Source organism: Copidosoma floridanum, unplaced genomic scaffold (assembly GCF_036245765.1).
Source record: "Copidosoma floridanum isolate Cflo_tuat_1 unplaced genomic scaffold, Cflo_Japanese_pri ptg000004l, whole genome shotgun sequence".
NCBI classification, from domain to species: domain Eukaryota; kingdom Metazoa; phylum Arthropoda; class Insecta; order Hymenoptera; family Encyrtidae; genus Copidosoma; species Copidosoma floridanum.
The window spans coordinates 13,687,501-13,706,743 of NW_028321881.1; the positions used below are offsets into that span (position 1 = coordinate 13,687,501).

The 19,243-nt window shown below is 31.2% G+C and overlaps 1 protein-coding gene across 5 annotated transcripts in view; it reads left to right on the plus strand.

The window, feature by feature from the left end:
- The window catches only part of LOC106645306 (serine/threonine-protein kinase DCLK1), a 491,248-nt gene that overhangs the window by 134,578 nt on the left and 337,427 nt on the right, over positions 1-19,243 (plus strand). For 4 of the 5 annotated variants that reach the window (XM_089598004.1, XM_089598005.1, XM_089598014.1 and 1 more), the window contains exon 2: positions 3,923-4,962. The exons of the other annotated variant lie outside the window; for it this stretch is intronic. In XM_089598004.1, coding sequence (XP_089454130.1) covers positions 3,923-4,962 — 1,040 coding nt within the window. The remainder of the gene's footprint in view (positions 1-3,922; positions 4,963-19,243) is intronic. 5 annotated transcript variants of the gene reach the window in all.

Genomic DNA, 19,243 nt, shown 5'->3' on the forward strand with positions numbered 1-19,243 from the left:
TGATGAAGACGACTTTTCTGATGTTGATGGTATGAAAAACAACTATACATCTGATAATACGATTGGTCCCGAAATTAGAAAAAAGCACTCCAATTTTGGCGTTCAGTAAAAAGGAAGAGAATAAGTCTTGAATCATGACAAATAAATTTAAGAAAGTTTTAAATTAGAGAACACTGAAGAGATGAGATAAACAACTAAACGAGGGTTGTCGAAGAACTGATAAATTCAGCATCTGAAAAATCTGTTGCCGTACATTATTTTGATTTGAAAATGTGGGCTTTAAAAGCCAGAGAAAAAGTTGGGCTATCTGCTGATTTACTTTAAGCATCATCTTAGTGGTTGCATATATTCAAATACAACATCAAGTCGTAGAAAAGTTAGAAAAATTGATTAATTTTTAACACAAAAGAAACTAACAAATGAAGCGGAACTTTAAGAAAATGCTTTGAAATTTGTAGAAAAGTTGTAATTGGAGGTTATTGGAAATTAAAATAACATTGATAAGTAAAAGCTTACAGCATTTATTTTACTATGTATTACACATGCATCAGCAATCGTTTTCAATATTTTTTGGCGTCATTATTCAATAATTATGATTCAAAATCTTTTCTCAAGCATTGGGATGAGCCTTAACGAACTCCCTTACTTAAGAACTTTATAATCTTTCTATCGTGTGAAGAGAAAGGGTTAGTAATTTCGTATGCTGGCAGAAATCTCAAAAACTACTAAGCCGTACTTGTCAAATGTACATACAAGTTTGGTTATTAGTTCTAATGTGTCATGGGCTATAATACAAAGCGGTTACTTGGCTGTAGAGTAAGGAGAAAAGAAAAATTGAAACTATTGAAACCCTATAATGAGAAAACATTGCAACTTAACCCCCGTAGCAGTTGATTAATTCCTGAAATTAAACGCGTGTTAAAACAAAAGCTCCTGTTGTCAAATTGAAAAGTTTGTGATCGTCTAAAATTGTTCTGAGTAATAGTTTTTATAAATATTTACCGAGAACAAGTACTTTTTTTGCACATACTGGAAATTAAACGTTATTTATACAGTAATTAAAAAATCACAACTTAGTTTACATAGCTACAGTATTTTATAGTGCTATATTCAACCGTGTCTCTTTTATTTTTGGTATAGTGTCCATATGAGATTTAAAAACTGGGGGACTGTAGGTCACGAGATTTTGCCACAACAAAGAGCAATACATATCGTACACTAGACGACTTATATTGTTACGCACTCCATAAATCATACTCTAAATTTTTTTTCTATGCACTAGGATTAATTTTTTTTAACAGACTAATTTTGTTGTGTTGTATAACAATTTTATAATAATGTGACTTTTTCGTTGAGCGCTATTAAGAGTATATTATAAGAAAATATATTTAATCACTAATAATCTGAAGTATCTGAAACATTAATTAACAGGAAGTGGTTGAACTTGTGGTAGATAATATATGTTGTACATTCTGAAATTATTTAAAATGCATCAAAGTATTGCAAAAAGGATGTTATCTTCAAATAAAAAAAGGACAGTAATTTTAACCACTAATGTATAGAGATAAAGGAAACCTTTAGTAGTACTATATATTTTTCCAAATTTAGATTTAAACTTTTCTGCAGTTCCATAAGAATCAAAACATTTGTTGTGCTTTTAATTGTTTTTAAAAAATTATAGTGATCTTTCAAGTAACATCTTAATTTATTCTAACTATTCTCGTACTTAAATCAGAAGAAAAATAGTTAAAAATACGTGATTTTGCGCTACTTCTTAGCAGGATTCATTAATGGTATTGTTTTTTGCTAGCTGTTTTAATACAATGTTCCAAGATTCCTGTATTGATTTTAAAGTAAACGTTTTTGTAGTGTGTAGGGTATATATACGAGTTACTAGTAAGGCTATGTGAAAAACTCGTTGATTGCAGGCTAATCAATTAGTGCACTTACCACTGTCGTTAGTCTACCGTCATGCCGAGCAGTCAATGTAAATATTACTCTTCAAAATAATAGTTGATATGCATAATTATCTTGGTTTTCTACTGTCAAGTACCCAATACTGTCGGCTGCGTCTTAGATATCTCTATGCAGTAGGAGCTATGGAAAGCCAACCAATTCGGCTTAGACTCAACATATGAATTTTATCTCGCTACATAAGCTTTAAGAATTTAAATATAATTTTTTTACAACCACAGCTAGAGACAAAATGTCAGAAAGCACTGCAACTCTCTTTAATCTAAAAAATATTTGTAATGTATAATCTAGTAATTAGTAAAAAAATCCTTTCTTACCTTCAAGTTTAGTTGATATAAAGCTGATGAGCAAAATTCTCTTGAGTACTGTAAAGTTTTTTGAAACCGTGCAAAAGGAGACCGTGAGATAGCTTATCTATTGATAATGTAACAACGGTGCCCAGAACATTACGAGCTTTCATAAGTGACGTTCACGTGTATTTGGCACTAGCCATACTGTATCTATCATACTGATTGATTTTAATTTACATTTCTATATTAAAGTTATACCTATTATTTACTTGAACGATAAAGTTTTGAAACCGTGAAGAAAAAGATATCATAGAGTCAAGGTGTGGTATGAGTACTGCACTACAGTTATTAGTAAGTAGAAAGCTAAGAAAAGTCAGAAAGTATTAATAACAACTAACTACGTGACATTTTTTTAGTTATTAAATACTGTATGATAGTAATTCATTTTATACTTAATTATTTATACATTGAAAACTTGAAAAATACTGTCGAATATTGTACATGACATCATAAGTGAGTCTGGGGTGGGAAAACATGCAATTTTCTGATTTTTCAATTCCTCATCTGTAGTTGATATGACTTTTTTGTTACTGCAAAGTGGCACAAAGGTACTGCAGAAAGTGATATGTAACTATAATTAAGCAAACGTACCTTAAAACATGAAAATATTCAAGTTAATCTTACTACTAAAATATTTCTAACTATATTTCGTAAGAAAAATATTATTTCGTTAAAAGTCTAGCACTTTTAGTAATGTTACGCTATGAAAAAAAAAAAAAAGAAGCTGAGGTATCACTCTCACTACTGGAAGTTGCTTTGTGAGATACACAGTGCCGTCAATGATTTTAGTGTTTGCAAACAGAATGTAAGATTGTCTGTATTGCGACTATAAGTAGATAAAAAGAAACTTTCATTAACAATAATAAGATTATTTAACAGTTTAAGAAATCAAGAAGAACTTCTCTTAATTAAATAATGCACACATGATTTTGTGATTTACATCAGGTCGTTATATATTAATTTTACCATGAATGCAGAGTGTGGCAAGTCCTTTGTGTCCTCAAGTCTCACTTTGCATCCTTCAATCCCTTCATTTTAAGACAAGAAAATACTTTCTTGCCCTCCAGGCACAAAGTACTTTCCTGTACGAGGGTCCAAAATGAGCCCATGTGCAAAAAGCAGGTCCTTGTGCCCTTAATAAAAAAAAGTCGTCCGCAACTTGGGCAAAAACATACATCAACACCTGAAAAGTGCGCTAGTTATCCTTTTTTTACAGTGTGAAGACTACTATAATTACTGTTTTTATTTTTTTTCTCACAGAAACATTAGCTAAAAATAAAATCTGACACAGCTCATACCTAACAAATACTCATATTATTGACAAAGTTACAGTTTAATTATTTTTCGACTTGTACATGACTCCATCAGTTGATCTGAATTAAGCAGTCTTTTATTTGTGATAATGATAACTAACCAATCGAGCACTTGAGTTTACATGATTTGTACTATATTAATTCGAGAGAAATTAAGACAATGTGATTTTTAAATAATTCTTTCAAATTCATTTATTAATAGTTAAATACTGTTTTTTCACAAATTATAGGTAGTACAAGTTAGTTTAAGGGTAAATATTACTGATTAATTAAAAAATTTTTCAGGTATTTGCTAGAGAAATGGATGAAACATTACAACATATGTCAATACTTTGCTCTAAAGAAAATTCTCACCCTGATAACATAGATTTTGACTGTTCAAACACCATAGCAGTTTTTCATGAACATTTCATTGAAAATAGTGATAACGATTCATTGAGTCATACCAAAATGTTAACAACCAAGAAAGCTAAGCGGATTCGATTTTTCAGAAATGGTGATAAATTTTTTAACGGTATTGTCATTGCCGTTACACCAGAAAGATATAGATGTTTTGATAGCCTTATTTCAGATTTAACAAGAGCCTTAATTTCAAATGTGAATCTGCCAAACGGTGTTAGAATTATTTATACTATGGATGGAAAAAAAGTCCACAGCATAAGTGATTTAGAAGATGGTAAATGTTACGTAGTTTCAGGTCAAGGTGAAATTTTTAAAAAAATTGGCTATTCCTCCTTAGTAAAAAAAGGCAATTTAGTAACAGGATTTCCATTATCACCTTCAGTTAATGTAAGACAAGCTAACACCGTTTCGCTTTGCATTAAAGCAAAAATAATAACGTTGATTCGTAATGGTATAAAACCACGTAAGATTGTCAGATTACTATTAAATAGAAGAAACTCAACTAGTGTGGAACATATTTTGGAATCAATCACAGAAGTCATAAAGTTAGATTCAGGGACAGTAAAAAAAGTTTATTCATTATCAGGACAGCAAATCATAAGTTTAGAGCAGTTCTTCAGTAAAGATGACATTTTTATCATATATGGCAATGAAAAATTGAATCAAGAAGATTTTGAACTTGATTATGAAGAATCCAAATGTGTTAAAAGTTTTCACAAAGGGCATTTTAATTTTCAAAAACACAATGGACCTATGCCTAAAATGCCAGCACGTAAGACCGATAAAAGATTATTAAATTTTTCGCAAACAAGAACTACCAGCCCATTCAAAATAGATTTGCCGGATTCATTTAAACTCGAGTACAGTGTAGGACACATCATTGGAGATGGAAATTTTGCTGTTGTAAGGCATTGTATACACAAGTTAGTAATCATAACATATTATTTTATTACCATTGCTCTTTATCAATTATGACCCAATATATATGTATGTTACCATTCTCTAGTCTATTTTTCTCATTTTCCATTACCGCAAAGCGCACAGTAATTGGTCCCTTCGCAGTAATTAGGTAATTTACCTTGATGTACTTCTGTGTTAGCTGTAAGCGTGGGATTGCGGGAGTAAGTACAGCGGTTTTGACGATGGTACCGAATTGACGGATTAGCTGTGTACGTACTGCCACTACTTCTGAACTCTCCTGCGTTAGACGCAGGATGGCGCCGTACAAGGACTGCTGTGGTGCTTCGACGTTGTTGTACTGCCGATACAGCTGTACATATTTTTCAGTGTGCAGAGACACAATCCTCTAGTTCTTTTGAATCTGGTTGCGTCCTCTAAGACATGGCATTAGAATATATTAAATCAAAAAGCAAACTTAAAATGTCTTCTAGCGACACGGTATGCTTGAATCCAAAAGTTTGAATAAAATGGATCCAGAATCAGCGAACACAGAAAGTTTCTATATTATTTGTACATAAAAAATCAGTTAAATTCAAAATTCTAGCTTCTCCCTTTCACGAGTTATACGTATTTTTAGATTTTGGCACATCAACTGTGTGTTATTGAGCCTGTGTGAAAGAATTTTTTTTACATACAATCGTTTTTGGATTTGATAATCTTTGTTACCGCTTTTAGCCAAGCGCAGGATAAATGACGAAGACGTAGTGGTTAAATGGTCCCTTTTTTGTTTTTTTTATGATTTTTTTTTTATTTTTAATATTTAAAAAAAATTTTTTGATTTTTTATATAATTTTCTAAATAAGCTAAATATTGAACAATAGATAATAGCAATTTGTAATTTTTAATTATACTTAGGAACATAGTGTTAGTAAAGATAAATTGTAATTCTAAATGTAGGGAAGTAAATTCAATGACTGCTTTCAATAGTTGTGATGAATATGATACGTGATGTGTACTTGATAATTTGTTACGTGCCAAGAATTTGAAAAAATCATGACTTAAAGATTTTTCGCTTTGCTCTGACCAGTACCCTAATCCGTTATTGTTTTCTATGAAATTCAAACTTTTTTTTACATGATCGAAAATCATGCGAATCTTTAGTGTCTCAGAAAGCTCATCAACACTTTTTAAAGCCTTATCTAATTCGTCTATGTAAACGAGTGAGAGTCCAACTTTTCCAGAGATAAAACAGTAACAAACTACTTTATTTATCGCTTTATAAGCATTGACAAAGGATATCATTTTGAAAATACCTACCTCCTCATACATTTCTGGATCTTCTAGTTTATCAGCTTCTTTTTATAGCGTTCTACATGCATTACCCTCAAATGTGTCTCCGTGATTTTTTTAAATAAAGTTGAGCTTTTTCGGCCGCAGTAGAGCTTTTCCTCTACCTACAAGGGTAACTATTCTTCGCCAGAACAACTGTTTTACAAATCCCTGTAAAACATGAAGCTTGGGTATAACACATTTTTGCAACACATAAACATTATCATCTTTCGAGAAAATAGGAAGATTAATTTTACTATGACATTTTTTACTATATTTTTTATCTTTATGTGTAAGACAGTATTTTTTTTAAATCAGCTCGCAAATCTCCATAAGTTTTTAATCGCCTACAATTTTCTACTATTTTTGTATCTATTGAATTCGGGCATGCAGTAGAATCAGAACTATTTTCAGCAATAGATTTGCTTTTTAAAGTATTTAACCAAACAAGAAATATGGATAGGGATAGGTGGTGGTAGCAGTTTGTTGTCCATTAACAATTAGTAAAAGTTTAAAATCTGCCACAAATTTGATCGAAATATTACTTGGATCTGTTACGTCAACTAAGAGCTTAAAATTGTCGTAAGATTCTTTTATTTGTGAAACGATGCATAAAAATATTAATTTGTCTACGCTACTAAGCTTACCATGTTAACCAAGAGTTCCACCTTTCGAATATAATAATCTGTTTTCAAATTTATATAAATCATTAAAGTTGAGCTCACTGTTTTTGGTATCCTCCGGATTCAACTGTGGAGAATAATTTTCAGGAAGAACTGTCAAACTAATTTTAACAAAACCGTTTTTGTTTATTTGATGAGTTTTCACAGTCAAAATTATAATAGCTAACTTTATAAATATCTACTAATGCATTTGATTTTTTTGGCATATGTTGATTATAATTTTTAGGGATCGATTTTCTACCTGCATTACACTTTAATAAATTTGTAATTTTTCTCATCTGATTGTGTGATGCCCTTATTTTAACTCAAAAATCATCCAAACTGTTTTCGCTAAAAGAGAATGGTTTTTTATACTCTCATGAACAATTAATTTTCTTTTCCGACCACCAGTCACCAATGTTAAGACTGAACTTTCATGATTCATTGGAAGAGCAGAATCACATTTCGTTTTTATAATAGAACTAACGACGTGTTCTTCATTTTCATCAGGAAGCCGTTTAACTCGTTTCAGTAAATTATCTTTAGAGCTCTTGCAAGCATGGCTCATACCTTTTCTTATTTCTTGAAAAAATTTACTACAGAGCCTAATAACGTTACTAGTGGTTTCTACTGGACTTGAAGCTTCTTTTTTCCTTTTTTCTCCATGGACTTTTTACATTGTCCTGAAACATCTATGTTAGTCCTTAGTTCCCTAAAATGTCCTCTGCCTTTCTTTACATTTACGTGCTCAAAAGAAGTGTCAGTAAAGCATGTACAACAATCACAGGTGTCTTTTGCAGATCGTATCTCTTTCGGTTGTACCATTTTGTTGTAATCAGGCATAGTTTGTAATTGTCTGTTGAATATCTCTTTTTCAAAATCAAGAAGTGTTGGATAGCTCGATCTAAAAATACTTAAAGGTTATTTTTCATTTTGTAATTTAAAATCCTTTGACACATACTTTTTTATAAGATTTGCCGTTTTATCATTCATTACTAACTTTTCCGACTTAACTTTACCAAAAATAATTTTTCTGCCACACAAAGCGGATATTTTTTTCCTATTCTTATTATGAGAACATTTACTAGCGTGACTTATAATAAAGGCAGGAAAAAAAATAAAATGACAATGACTTTGAGAAATTATTCTTCGTTAAATTGTGAATTTATTTACACTCGAACCTGTTGCACCGAATTTTGTTGGTAGTAGTTGTCCTTTGGTGCTCCTGCACGCTGTATTTTCAAAGTATTATTAAGCTCTATTGCATCTATGTATATCTTACTGTGTTTTATTTGTAATACAAGTTGTATTTTTTTATATACGCCACCTAGTGGTATCAAACCATATTAATACATCGAAACTTATAGTTAAGAAAATTAAAATTTCAAATTTTAATCACAAAAAATCTAAGAATGCAAAGAACTCGCGAAAGGGAGCAGCTAGGATTTTGAGTTCGACTGATTTTTCATGTACAACCAATATAGAAACTTTCTGCATTAACAGATTTTGGATCTATTTTAATCAAACTTTAAGAGCCTTCAAGCACACCGTGGCGAATCACTATTTTCTATTTTGGAATTGGAGGTAACGAGTCCTTAAACTATGTGGTGATCAAGTACGACAAAAATAAAAAGTTATATGTATAATCAATAAAAGTATTTAGCATTACTAGAGCTCCTAACTTATTATATGATAAATTACTCTACTTAGAGTAAGTTGAAAGATAATATCACGAAATGATATAATTATTAGTGTTAGCTTTTTTCATAGTAAAAGCTTGTAATAACCCTACATATCTGTTAAAAACTGACAGAGTAGAAAAAAGAGCTGACTTTTAAACAAATAGCTTGTAAACTATCATCTAAAGTTATCTTGTACCAGGTGTGGGTTGCCCTTATCAATGAAGTGATTCACAGAATTACTGCTATTGTTTTTTATTTTTTTGTTTTTTTTTTTGTTAAAGAGGTGCAGTCGTTTTTGAGAAGATTTATTCACTCGCTGAAAAAAATAAATATTGTACTTTAACATGCTGGAAGTACATGTGAATTTTTTCAATATTCTTTATCCACCAAGTTTTCAAGAAAAAAATTCCTGAAATTGCATGATTTAACATTGCTCTTATGGGCGAGAGCCATTATTCAGCCTTTGTTGCACAAATTTCGAGGCTAGAGATTTATTCATAATGAGAAAAAAGTTCAAATAGATAGCTTAATTTCTAAAGAAGACTCTCGTATCAAAAAATGTGCACCTTATCAGGCATTTGAAAAAAATATCTGTTCAAATGTAAAGAAAGTCGCGAGCAGGTCTTATGCTAAGTGTATGAGAGAGAACCGAGCATCGTCTGCCGTTAGCTGGTTTTGTCATACGGAGCAAGAAGTCTTCACAAAATTACTTTTAGAATTTGTTAAACTGGAAATCATGATCTAAAACTTGGCCCAGCCTTTCTTAAGACTTCAAACTACAATGCTGTGCTAAAAAGTTGGTTTTTTGAAAATTTATAACATACTTTTGTTTACAAAAGTTAAGTATGCTCCTACTTTTTTACGTCATTTTTTATCATGCGAACAACATGTTTTCAAGTTTTTTTACTCGAACTATCGGAAACAAGCTGCTTCAAAGTATGTACCGTAATTTGTTTATAACATTTAATGGTTTAACTTTTGAGCACTGATGAGTTGAACACAGTTAAATTAACCGTGATGTAGTAGGCGGACGTTTTCATGCACGGTTAGTACAACTCACTTTAACACGGGGTCTTATGGGAGCCCTAGCACACCCGCTTACCCGCCGGAAAAAACGGCTGAACCTCCTGAAGAGACTATTTTATCTTCATTATTTATTAGTATATTGTTAAGGATATGTAGCCCTTGATATCAATTTCTTAACTTTCCTCGTTAAACAGTTAATCCTAATCCTATTTAAGACATGTTTATAGGGTGTGGGAATAGATTGCGCTGTTCATAACTTACCTTTTGAATGCAGCCTTATGATTTATCGAAGCTATTAATTTAGCCTAACCATTTGCTTACTATTTAATAGGTCATTTTTATTTACAAGATCCTTAGCATAGTCTATTAACAGTTCATGTGATCCATAAATGTGTCTTTAAGGTCATCTCGTTTTGTTTAAGCCACTGTATCGAATAACTTTATTCTGACACTCATCACTGTCTTTCGTAATGATCTGAAGATATATGTGACAAGGAATAAAACATGATAGTTGACTTCGTCTCTTAAATGTGAGCTCGTAGACTTTTTTCAATCACTACTATCAAAGTTTGATCATCTGTTATATTAAAATATTTAAGACCCATGTTACATGGAACAGGACACAGTTATTAGTTAAGTTCACCCAAATAATTCGTGCTTGTGGTCTTTCTTTAATCACTTTTGTTTTATTTTAAAAATTTTTCTGAAGGTTATGGATTTAATTGGATGTAGTTGATACTCGTGGGAGTAAGTGTTCCTACTGTAACAATTCTCTTACTCAAGACTCCACACAATCCATCAAACAATAAGTGATTACTCAAAAAGGTAAAGTTTCCCCTGTAGTCGAAATCGTTTTTTTCTTACTTTTTTCTTCGTGGCCATTGTTATTGCTCCAGCTTTTGGATTCGAAATCTAACTTAAGCTTCTCCTCAACATCTTTTTTTTTTACTGTAATTATTCATGTTTCCTACTGCCAATGGTCACGAGGAAAGAATTAAAGTAAATGTCAGTTGCAAAAGAAGAAAAACTGTGTCGTCAGTTTGAAACCGCTATAAACTATGACGTCAAGGGAAGTATGAAAGGGTACTTACAGACAATTTTTGTACAAACAGTGAAGTATAACTTTACAGTAAAGATTTTTCTTCATTGTATACCAGAAAGTAGTTCTGCGATTATCACGAAAAAACCATAGTTGAGTTATCTTATGAATCATTTAGTCTCATAATACGCTTCACGTTTGGCAATAGATAAAATTAAGTAAAATTTCTCTGAAATTTTTATGTACGTTTCTATCTACTTTTACACAACCTCATAACAATTTCGATTTTTTATGGCTTTTTTGTATACTAATAGTTATATAACTAAAACAAATAATAGATTAGGCCTGATCAATTCAAAGACCGTCTGACTGCTGTAGGCTACCGCACTTTTTTGATACACCGCCTTTCTGAAGTGCTGAAAAATTCACTGCACGATGTGAGAGAGAGAATTTGGTACTAGCGGAATGGGGCTAATGCGCATGCAGTTTGACCCGTTATTAACACCCTGAATAAGATGTTTCCTTGTCGTTGGATCGGCAGTAGATGTTATTCATCAATATTATATAGATATTATTTCTTTAAAGAAAAAACTCAAAAATAATTTAATTTTATGTAAAGCTGACAAAGGAAACACTGTTACCATTTTAAATAAGTATGACTTTATTGAAAAGACAGAACTTTTAATAAATAACAATAATTTTAAAATTTTGAATTTTGATCCTACAGCAAAATTTCAAAGGGAGACTAAGTCAGTTTTAAAAAATTGTACAAACATACTTTATGATTGTAATTTTCACATGTTAACTGTTATGAATCCTACGGTGCCGGTACTATACAGCTTACCTAAAATACCCAAGGAAGGCATACCAATGAGACCAATAGTATCTTATACTAATGCACCAACCTACTTACTCGCAAAAGAACTTAATAAAATACTCCCTTCCTTACTCAACTTTAAGCCAAAACATAGTATTAAAAATACAAGTCAACTAATAGATAAACTTAGAGATCTCAAAATTCCACATAATGCACGATTGCTTTCATTCGATGTTGTTAATCTATTTCCCTCCATCCCTACAGACCATCTAAAGAATATTATTAAATATCTGGTTGACAATAGCCCTTCCTTGTGTGTTGATTCAAAACAAGAAATTTTAAAATTAATATCCATTTGTTTAGAACAAAGCTACTTCAAGTTCAATAATAAATATTATTTGCAACTTAACGGTCTTCCAATGGGCTCTCCCCTCTCCCCCCTTCTCAGTGAGATATTCATGTCATACGTAGAGCACCTTATATTCGATTCGACCTCCCCCCTCACCAGTAATGTTTTACACTGGTCGAGGTATGTCGATGATGTGTTTTGCATCTGGAAGGGTACAGAGAGGACAATGACGAATTTTCTCAGCTACATAAATGATTTAGTACCGGGTATAAAATTTACAGCAGAAGCTGAAAATGACAATAGTTTAAATTTTCTGGATCTAAAAATAACACGAAAAGACGGTGAGTTGTTGTATGAAATTTATAGAAAACTAACTTTCACAGATACGTTAGTACCGTACGATTCAAAGCAGTCCATCAATATAAAAATGAGCGCATTTTACTTTTTTGTACATAGATTATTAACAGTACCGTTAACGAAATCTAATTACGAAAAGGAAATCAATGTATTAAAATGTTTAGCAATTAATAATGGTTACAATGAAAACCTCATAGATAATCTAATTTTTATAATAAACAATAGACTTATTTCAAAATATTTTTACGCAGTCGCAACACAAACCAAAAAATTTAATATGTTGAATTATGTTCCCAAAGTATCCGATAAAATAAGTAATTTTTAAAAAAAACAAAATGTAAATAGAATCATGGTCAATAAACGTAACTTGAAATCCATTTTATGTAATAATAAGGAAAAAGTTGGTATTTTACAGAAATGTGGTGTTTATCAGATTAATTGTTCCGAATGCGATGCCATATATATTGGACAGACAGGACGTGCCCTTTCCGAACGAATGAAGGAGCACAAAAAGTCTATTTATAATAATCGCAATACGACGGGTTTTAGTGAACATTGTAATTCTAATGCGCATTTCCTATTTCCGATGAAAATAATATAAAGTTACTACACAGTTTACATAAAAGTTTTAAATTGAATTTGTTTGAGACAATAGAAATAGAATTAGCAAAAAAACATAATAAATCCATAACGAACGATCAAATTAATTTTACTCCATCTCCAATAATAGAAAATGTAATACATAGTATCTTATAAGGTACTCATACACAGGCGCATACATATCATACCGTTGAGCGACAACTACATTTGTAATACTTGTACTTGACTTTAGCGAACTGATGTACATAGACCATTCAGTGTATGTCGAGCATCTGACAATGGCGTAACTACCGAAACAGCTGTCTGCGAATAATAAAACATTGTGAAACAAAGCCAACTTTTAAGTTTTTACTTATCAATATACATTTTGATTCGAAATGTTTCACCAACGCCCAAGCGAGAAATCAATTAATAATAGTTCATTATTTGACTTAAAATCAGTACGTTGCTAAACAGTGACTAATAATTTTTACGGTTCTCTTTGCACTACAAAGGTAACAAATGCGATTCATGTAGGCTCTTTATTACATCAAACTAAACTAAGTTAGAATCAATTATCATATTTAATCAGGATAATTAGATGATGATAAACATCCTGGAAGTGGTTAAAAATCGATATCTTACTTAGTTTTCGAGATACCAGTTACTTATCCATAGTAGCTCACAGTATCATCCGCAGAAATATAATAATAACTCAGCATATCAACGGGCTTGCTGACACCGGGATGTGAAAAAAAGAACAGTTTGAGTGGGTGGAGTGCATTTTTTCTCTCACAGCAACTCATTTTTTCTTTTCAAAGTCCCGATGTCAGCAAGCTTATTGGAACAATCAGATAATCAGTTCATTAGTTTATGTCCATGAAGTTAACAGTACAAGGCATAGTGAGGCAATGGCAAAGAAATAAGAAGCTGCAAACTACTGGCGTGTGATTTTCTCAACTAACAATACGTACAACGAATTAAGTTTTGTTGTGAGTGAGTGTCATGGAAGCAACGCTTTCGTATCACTGCAACGATTGATTATGTATCATCTTGCGTCTGATAAGCAATAATATACCTTAACATATTAAAAACTAAGTGAGATATCGATTTCTTACAATTTTCATTATAGCCAACGATCAATTTTCCCTGACTACACATTAAAATAAATTTTTACTTTGTCCAGTGAGCCGCAATACAGTTTCCTTACCATACTCTTTCCATTGCAATACTGTACTTATCCGATTTTGTATTTTATTTTAGTTTTTCTTTGCCTTTTTTCAATTTTTTCTAATCTTATGCAGGACATGAGTGCTGCATCCTTTCCAAATGACCAATCCTATCCTCATCCTCATAACCGCACATTCCCAGGTCCTATAATCTGGCCTCCCCGCCCTCCTGATCTCAATCCTCTGGATTACTTCCTCTGGAGCATGATAAAAGATGCCGTCTACAGATATTCAGTTCACGATGTGGAAGATCTAGAAGACTGTTCAAGTGCTGTGTTTGAAAGTGTTACACCAAAAATGGTGGTCAGAGTAATGGATCATTTGTCCACAGACTCGAATGCTGTCTAGACCAAGATAGTAAACATTTTGAGTAGTATGAATAATTTTATAAGTTTATTTTTTTAGTACTTTACTTTTTAATTATAGTTATTATGGCATGTGTTCGATTATACTATTTTTATACATTTCAAATTGAGTTATATTTCTATAAGAGACAACAACAAATTCTTAATCAACTGAGTTCTCGCTTAGATGTTGGTAGAACATTTTGAAAAAATTAATATAATCTTCAACCTTAGTGATCGTCATCATTAATAACCAAATACGGTTGCTATTTGTTGATTATTATTCTATTTATAATAAGAATTGATGACACTATCCTCATTCATGGAGTATATTCTATTTTAATTCTTATGAAGCAAAAATAATTATAGTGGCTGCCATTGGCATTTTGAAAAGTCTTTTCTTTAAGAGTACGTAAAACGATAAGTGATGCCAGACCCCCCCTCCAATGACATCTTCATAGCAAATCAATCATAGCTTTCAGTATGTATACTGCTTATAATATTAAACTTTATGAGATACATTTGACTATTATTTCGTCGGAATTTAACATGGTGAGTATAAAATAGCAAAGGGATAATATGCCAGTTTAAAATGCTTTGATATGCACGTCAAGGCTCCTTTCAGCTGTTTCATCCGTCCATCATTCACTTAACATTTTCAAACATATGTGCGCCCTATTAAGTAGCAGACATTTATTAGGATATGCTTATTGACTTGTAGTATAATGTAAGGGAGAGAGTAAGGATAAGGGTGGTGGACATGAAGGAGTATGCCAAAGATTGCACTGACAGTACAGTTGTTCATCTTGTTTATTGTATATTCTTATGTCAACTATTGAATCATAACTTAACCATTTATAAAATCTTATCTCTTGGCGTGTTTGCAACTCACTTGTACACTATTCTTTTCATCTTTTCCAGACACAAAAACACACACACACTTCCAGAAGTGACGTACACCTTTATATTATCCCCCAGTAGTTTGCGAAAATTAATGATAGTCGTGTATTATAAGTACTCGCTTAGTCTGGCTTTCTCCTGAGGTTTATTAAATTATTTCATTCCCCTTAATGATCTTTTTAATTTTTCACTTTTAACTTTTCCCACCTATAATTTTACCCATGCTCGTATATTATTTATTTAGCATAGAGTAAAACCACCTGATTCTACGTGGGAAGCAATGAGAATAAGAGGAGACTGGTCGGAAAAAAAAGAATTACTCCATTAGTAAAAATAATCATCAATTAAACGTTATTTAATAACTTGATGACTTTTAAATGTTTCAAAGTATTCACATTTTCTACAAACAGTTAAAATAATAATAGGATTATTATGTAGCATGGGTTCCTTAATTTATTGCACATTTTAGTAAGAGTTTGTCTAAATTCACTGCGCAAGAGTTGGTCATCTGGCTCTACTTAATCGTTAACGAAATCTGAAAAAAATTGTGATGAATATGTTTATTTTTTCTATAAATAAGAAAAAAAGTAGTATTCATAATTTAGTGTATATAATTGTACTAAATTATTAGAAGTGGCGATCTAAGCAAACTTCTGCTATTTAGCTACTTCTGCTAAATAGCGTATAAAGTACCGTATGTGGACTCAAAAAAGAGAAAGAAAAGAATACAAAAAAAAATATGTTGATTAAAATGTAAGCAATTTAGTGAAAGAAATATGAAATGAAAAAAACAATTGTAGTAAATGGAAAATCTTAGTTAATGCTAAGTGTCAATAGAAAAACTGTTACATAAAAAACGATAACTTTGAATTATCTGTTAAGTTGATACATAATATGCAAGAAGTAGTATAACAGAAACATTATACATTAAAATGAATGTAGAGGCTGGGTATTTGCAACTAAGAGTAAAATTTATGAAGAAAAGACTTAGCAGCACCTGAGCCAGTTGACGAGAATACCTGGTGAGGCAAAGATAACGAAAAGTAAATAAATTAAAATACATGTAACCCAAAATCGATGAAAAACAGTCCTGCATAATTAACGGTATTTAATGAAAGAAAGTCGCTGATTTCCTAGAACATGATCAATAAGATAATGTTAAGGTTAACAATAAGTAAAAGGTAAAATATGAAAGTGCATTATTGTATTACTATTATTAGAGTCAAATAGCACACAAATTTAACAAGAAAAAAGATCAGTGAAATTGATACAATAATAACGAACATTACCTGTATAAAATATTTTTGTACATTTAAAGCTGAGTACACTCATCTAGATATTAAGATGTTGCACAGAGAAATTTACAGTTAATAAACATTAAGAGTATAAATGTTACTATAACGACGAATGTATGTATAACCAACAAATAATTTTAATAACAACAATAGAATTATTAGTAAAACTCTTAAAACAATAATACAAAGAATTGATTAATTAACTATTTATAACAATAAAAAGTGTTAGATCAATATCGAAGTGCACACCAAATACACAATTACAAATGTCTCTAGGAATCATCTTGGAATTGCCTTTCCCAGTTCGTATCATTTTTTTTTATTTCTTCAACTCCGAAAATAATTTTCATGAGTTTTTGAGTCAATTTAGCTTGTCATTAGATAGAGTCATAAATTTTTCAAGTTTCTTCTTCGACGCGTAAATATCATTATAACTATGAAGTTTTATCTATAATTTAAAAGTATAAAGAAACATTTATGATAGTTAATTTTGAACATATTTATTAATTAGACATAAAAATTAAAATTTGTTAAAATTGAAAACAAATCTTGATTTCAAAGCTGCCTTAATGTATTAATTGAGATGTAAATATTGCCTTTATTTTACGATAATAAAAAGCAGGGTACTGATTTTTGTTGAATTTTCTTACAACTTCTTCATTTAAGTAGTTTCGGAGGTAACTTTGAGTTCCTAAGGTGTAGTATCTACAATAAACAAATGGGCCACTTGTCTTTCCTCGTAAGTTTCATGCATTTTCAATAGATGTTACATTTTGAGTATTTAATCATTGATAAGTATAACCGTTGGCTATTAATTGTATGCCCAAGATTTTTGTTTGATTATACATAATCAAAAAATAAAATATTTTTAAAAAACATTGTTCTAAAATGTAAAAAACAACTTTGAGATATGTATACAAAAAGATGATGGGTTGTAAATAAAGAAATGTAAATAACAAAATATGGTTTATAGAATATAGAATATTAGTTTTCAAAAAACGGATTTAAAAAAAAGGTATTCAGAAAAAATTTTATTCAGAATTTATCTAGACTAACCACAGAATCCACGTCAGGGTCATCCTATAATGCAGATGTAGCTAAAAGTTTTGAAAATCTTATTCAATAACAATACAAATAATTTTTCGAATTTCGAAATAAAATTATCTGAGTACAACCAGCATTCTATTAAAATAGCCATACCTTCACTGAGTTACAGACATTTTTGTAGCATGGAGTTATCTAATTGGCACCATTAATGGAAAAAATTGTCATACTCGCAAACAGATATGTGTACTCAATGCGAAGCATTTTTTTTAAATTTGAAATAGCAGAATTCGTGTTATTCATTTTAAATTAACAATCTTTAAAAAGAATCATATGTTATTTTTTAAAGTCACGTTTTTGTTAAACAACAAATAAAGGTCACAGCCCCAGAGAAAGATACGGGACTATGTTCGTGTTAATAATATCACCATATTTCTTCTATACAGATGGCGATATTTGAAACTGCTACACAAACTGAATATCTGTGAGTGCAGAGATTAATATAAGAATTCACTGTCAAGTTTCATGTAGTTATGATGATAGGCATCACAGTAGCCTGTGTATATTATGGACGAAAAATAACTGATTTTTTAGAAGAATTTTAGCTATAAAGTACTCGCCAAGTGCTGGCTAAGTGTCCTTCACCAAGTGCATGTTTAAGTGCCCAAAAAGTACCCTTCGCGTATGCGCCAATTGTCCACCAAGAGAAATACCTGTCACCAAATATTCACTAAGATCATGGAAAATACTTGTCAAGTACCCACCAAGAGATCAGAAAGAGCCATTTAAGTATCCGCTTAATTGCAAAGAAGTTCATGCCTAGTAACCAAAAAGCGCCTATGAAGTACTTATCAAGTGCCAGCCAAGTGCCTACCACCAAAAGTTCACCAAGTACCTATGAAGTTGCTGAGAAGTATCTGCTAAAAGCACAAAAAAAGCCTACTTAGTACCCACCAAACTTCCAACAAGTTTCTGCCCAGTACCCGCTAAGAGGCCAGAAAGAGCCTCCTAAGTGTCTACCAAGTACCCGATGAGTTTCAGTTTAGTGACCAGAAAGTGCCTATAGAATACTTGTCAGAAGTCTCCCAACATACCAGTGAAAATACAATGCTTCTTGTACTACACTTTGCACGATATTAATGTTGATATTTTTATTATGGTTTTGTTTCATCTTTATATTTAATTTGATTTTTTTCGCATCCTTGTTTTCATATTATTTATTATTTGTATAGTGTAAGAGATCTTTTATGCTTCTTAACTCAGTTTATATTGATGGTTATCAACTGAATATGATGCTGAACATCAACAAAACAACCGATGTCTCTGACATTTTGAAATGTTACCTTATTCACTGCTAAGTGAATGAATATTTTAAATAAAAGTTGTATAATTTATCATGAATAATATGATAATATTTCGAATGTATTTTTTACATATTTGTCAGAACATGTGAGTTCATCTGATAAATAAATATATTTGATTTGCTACTTCTTTCTGATTTTCTAAAAGTGTAGAGCATCGATGTAGTTGGAACATAATCAGCAGATCGTGTACTAAACGCTGTAATTTCTCATCCTGAAGTTGCTAATTTTATTCCTAAGTAAAAATATATTTTACATGACGTTTATAGTAACCATAGTTTTTTGCTCGTT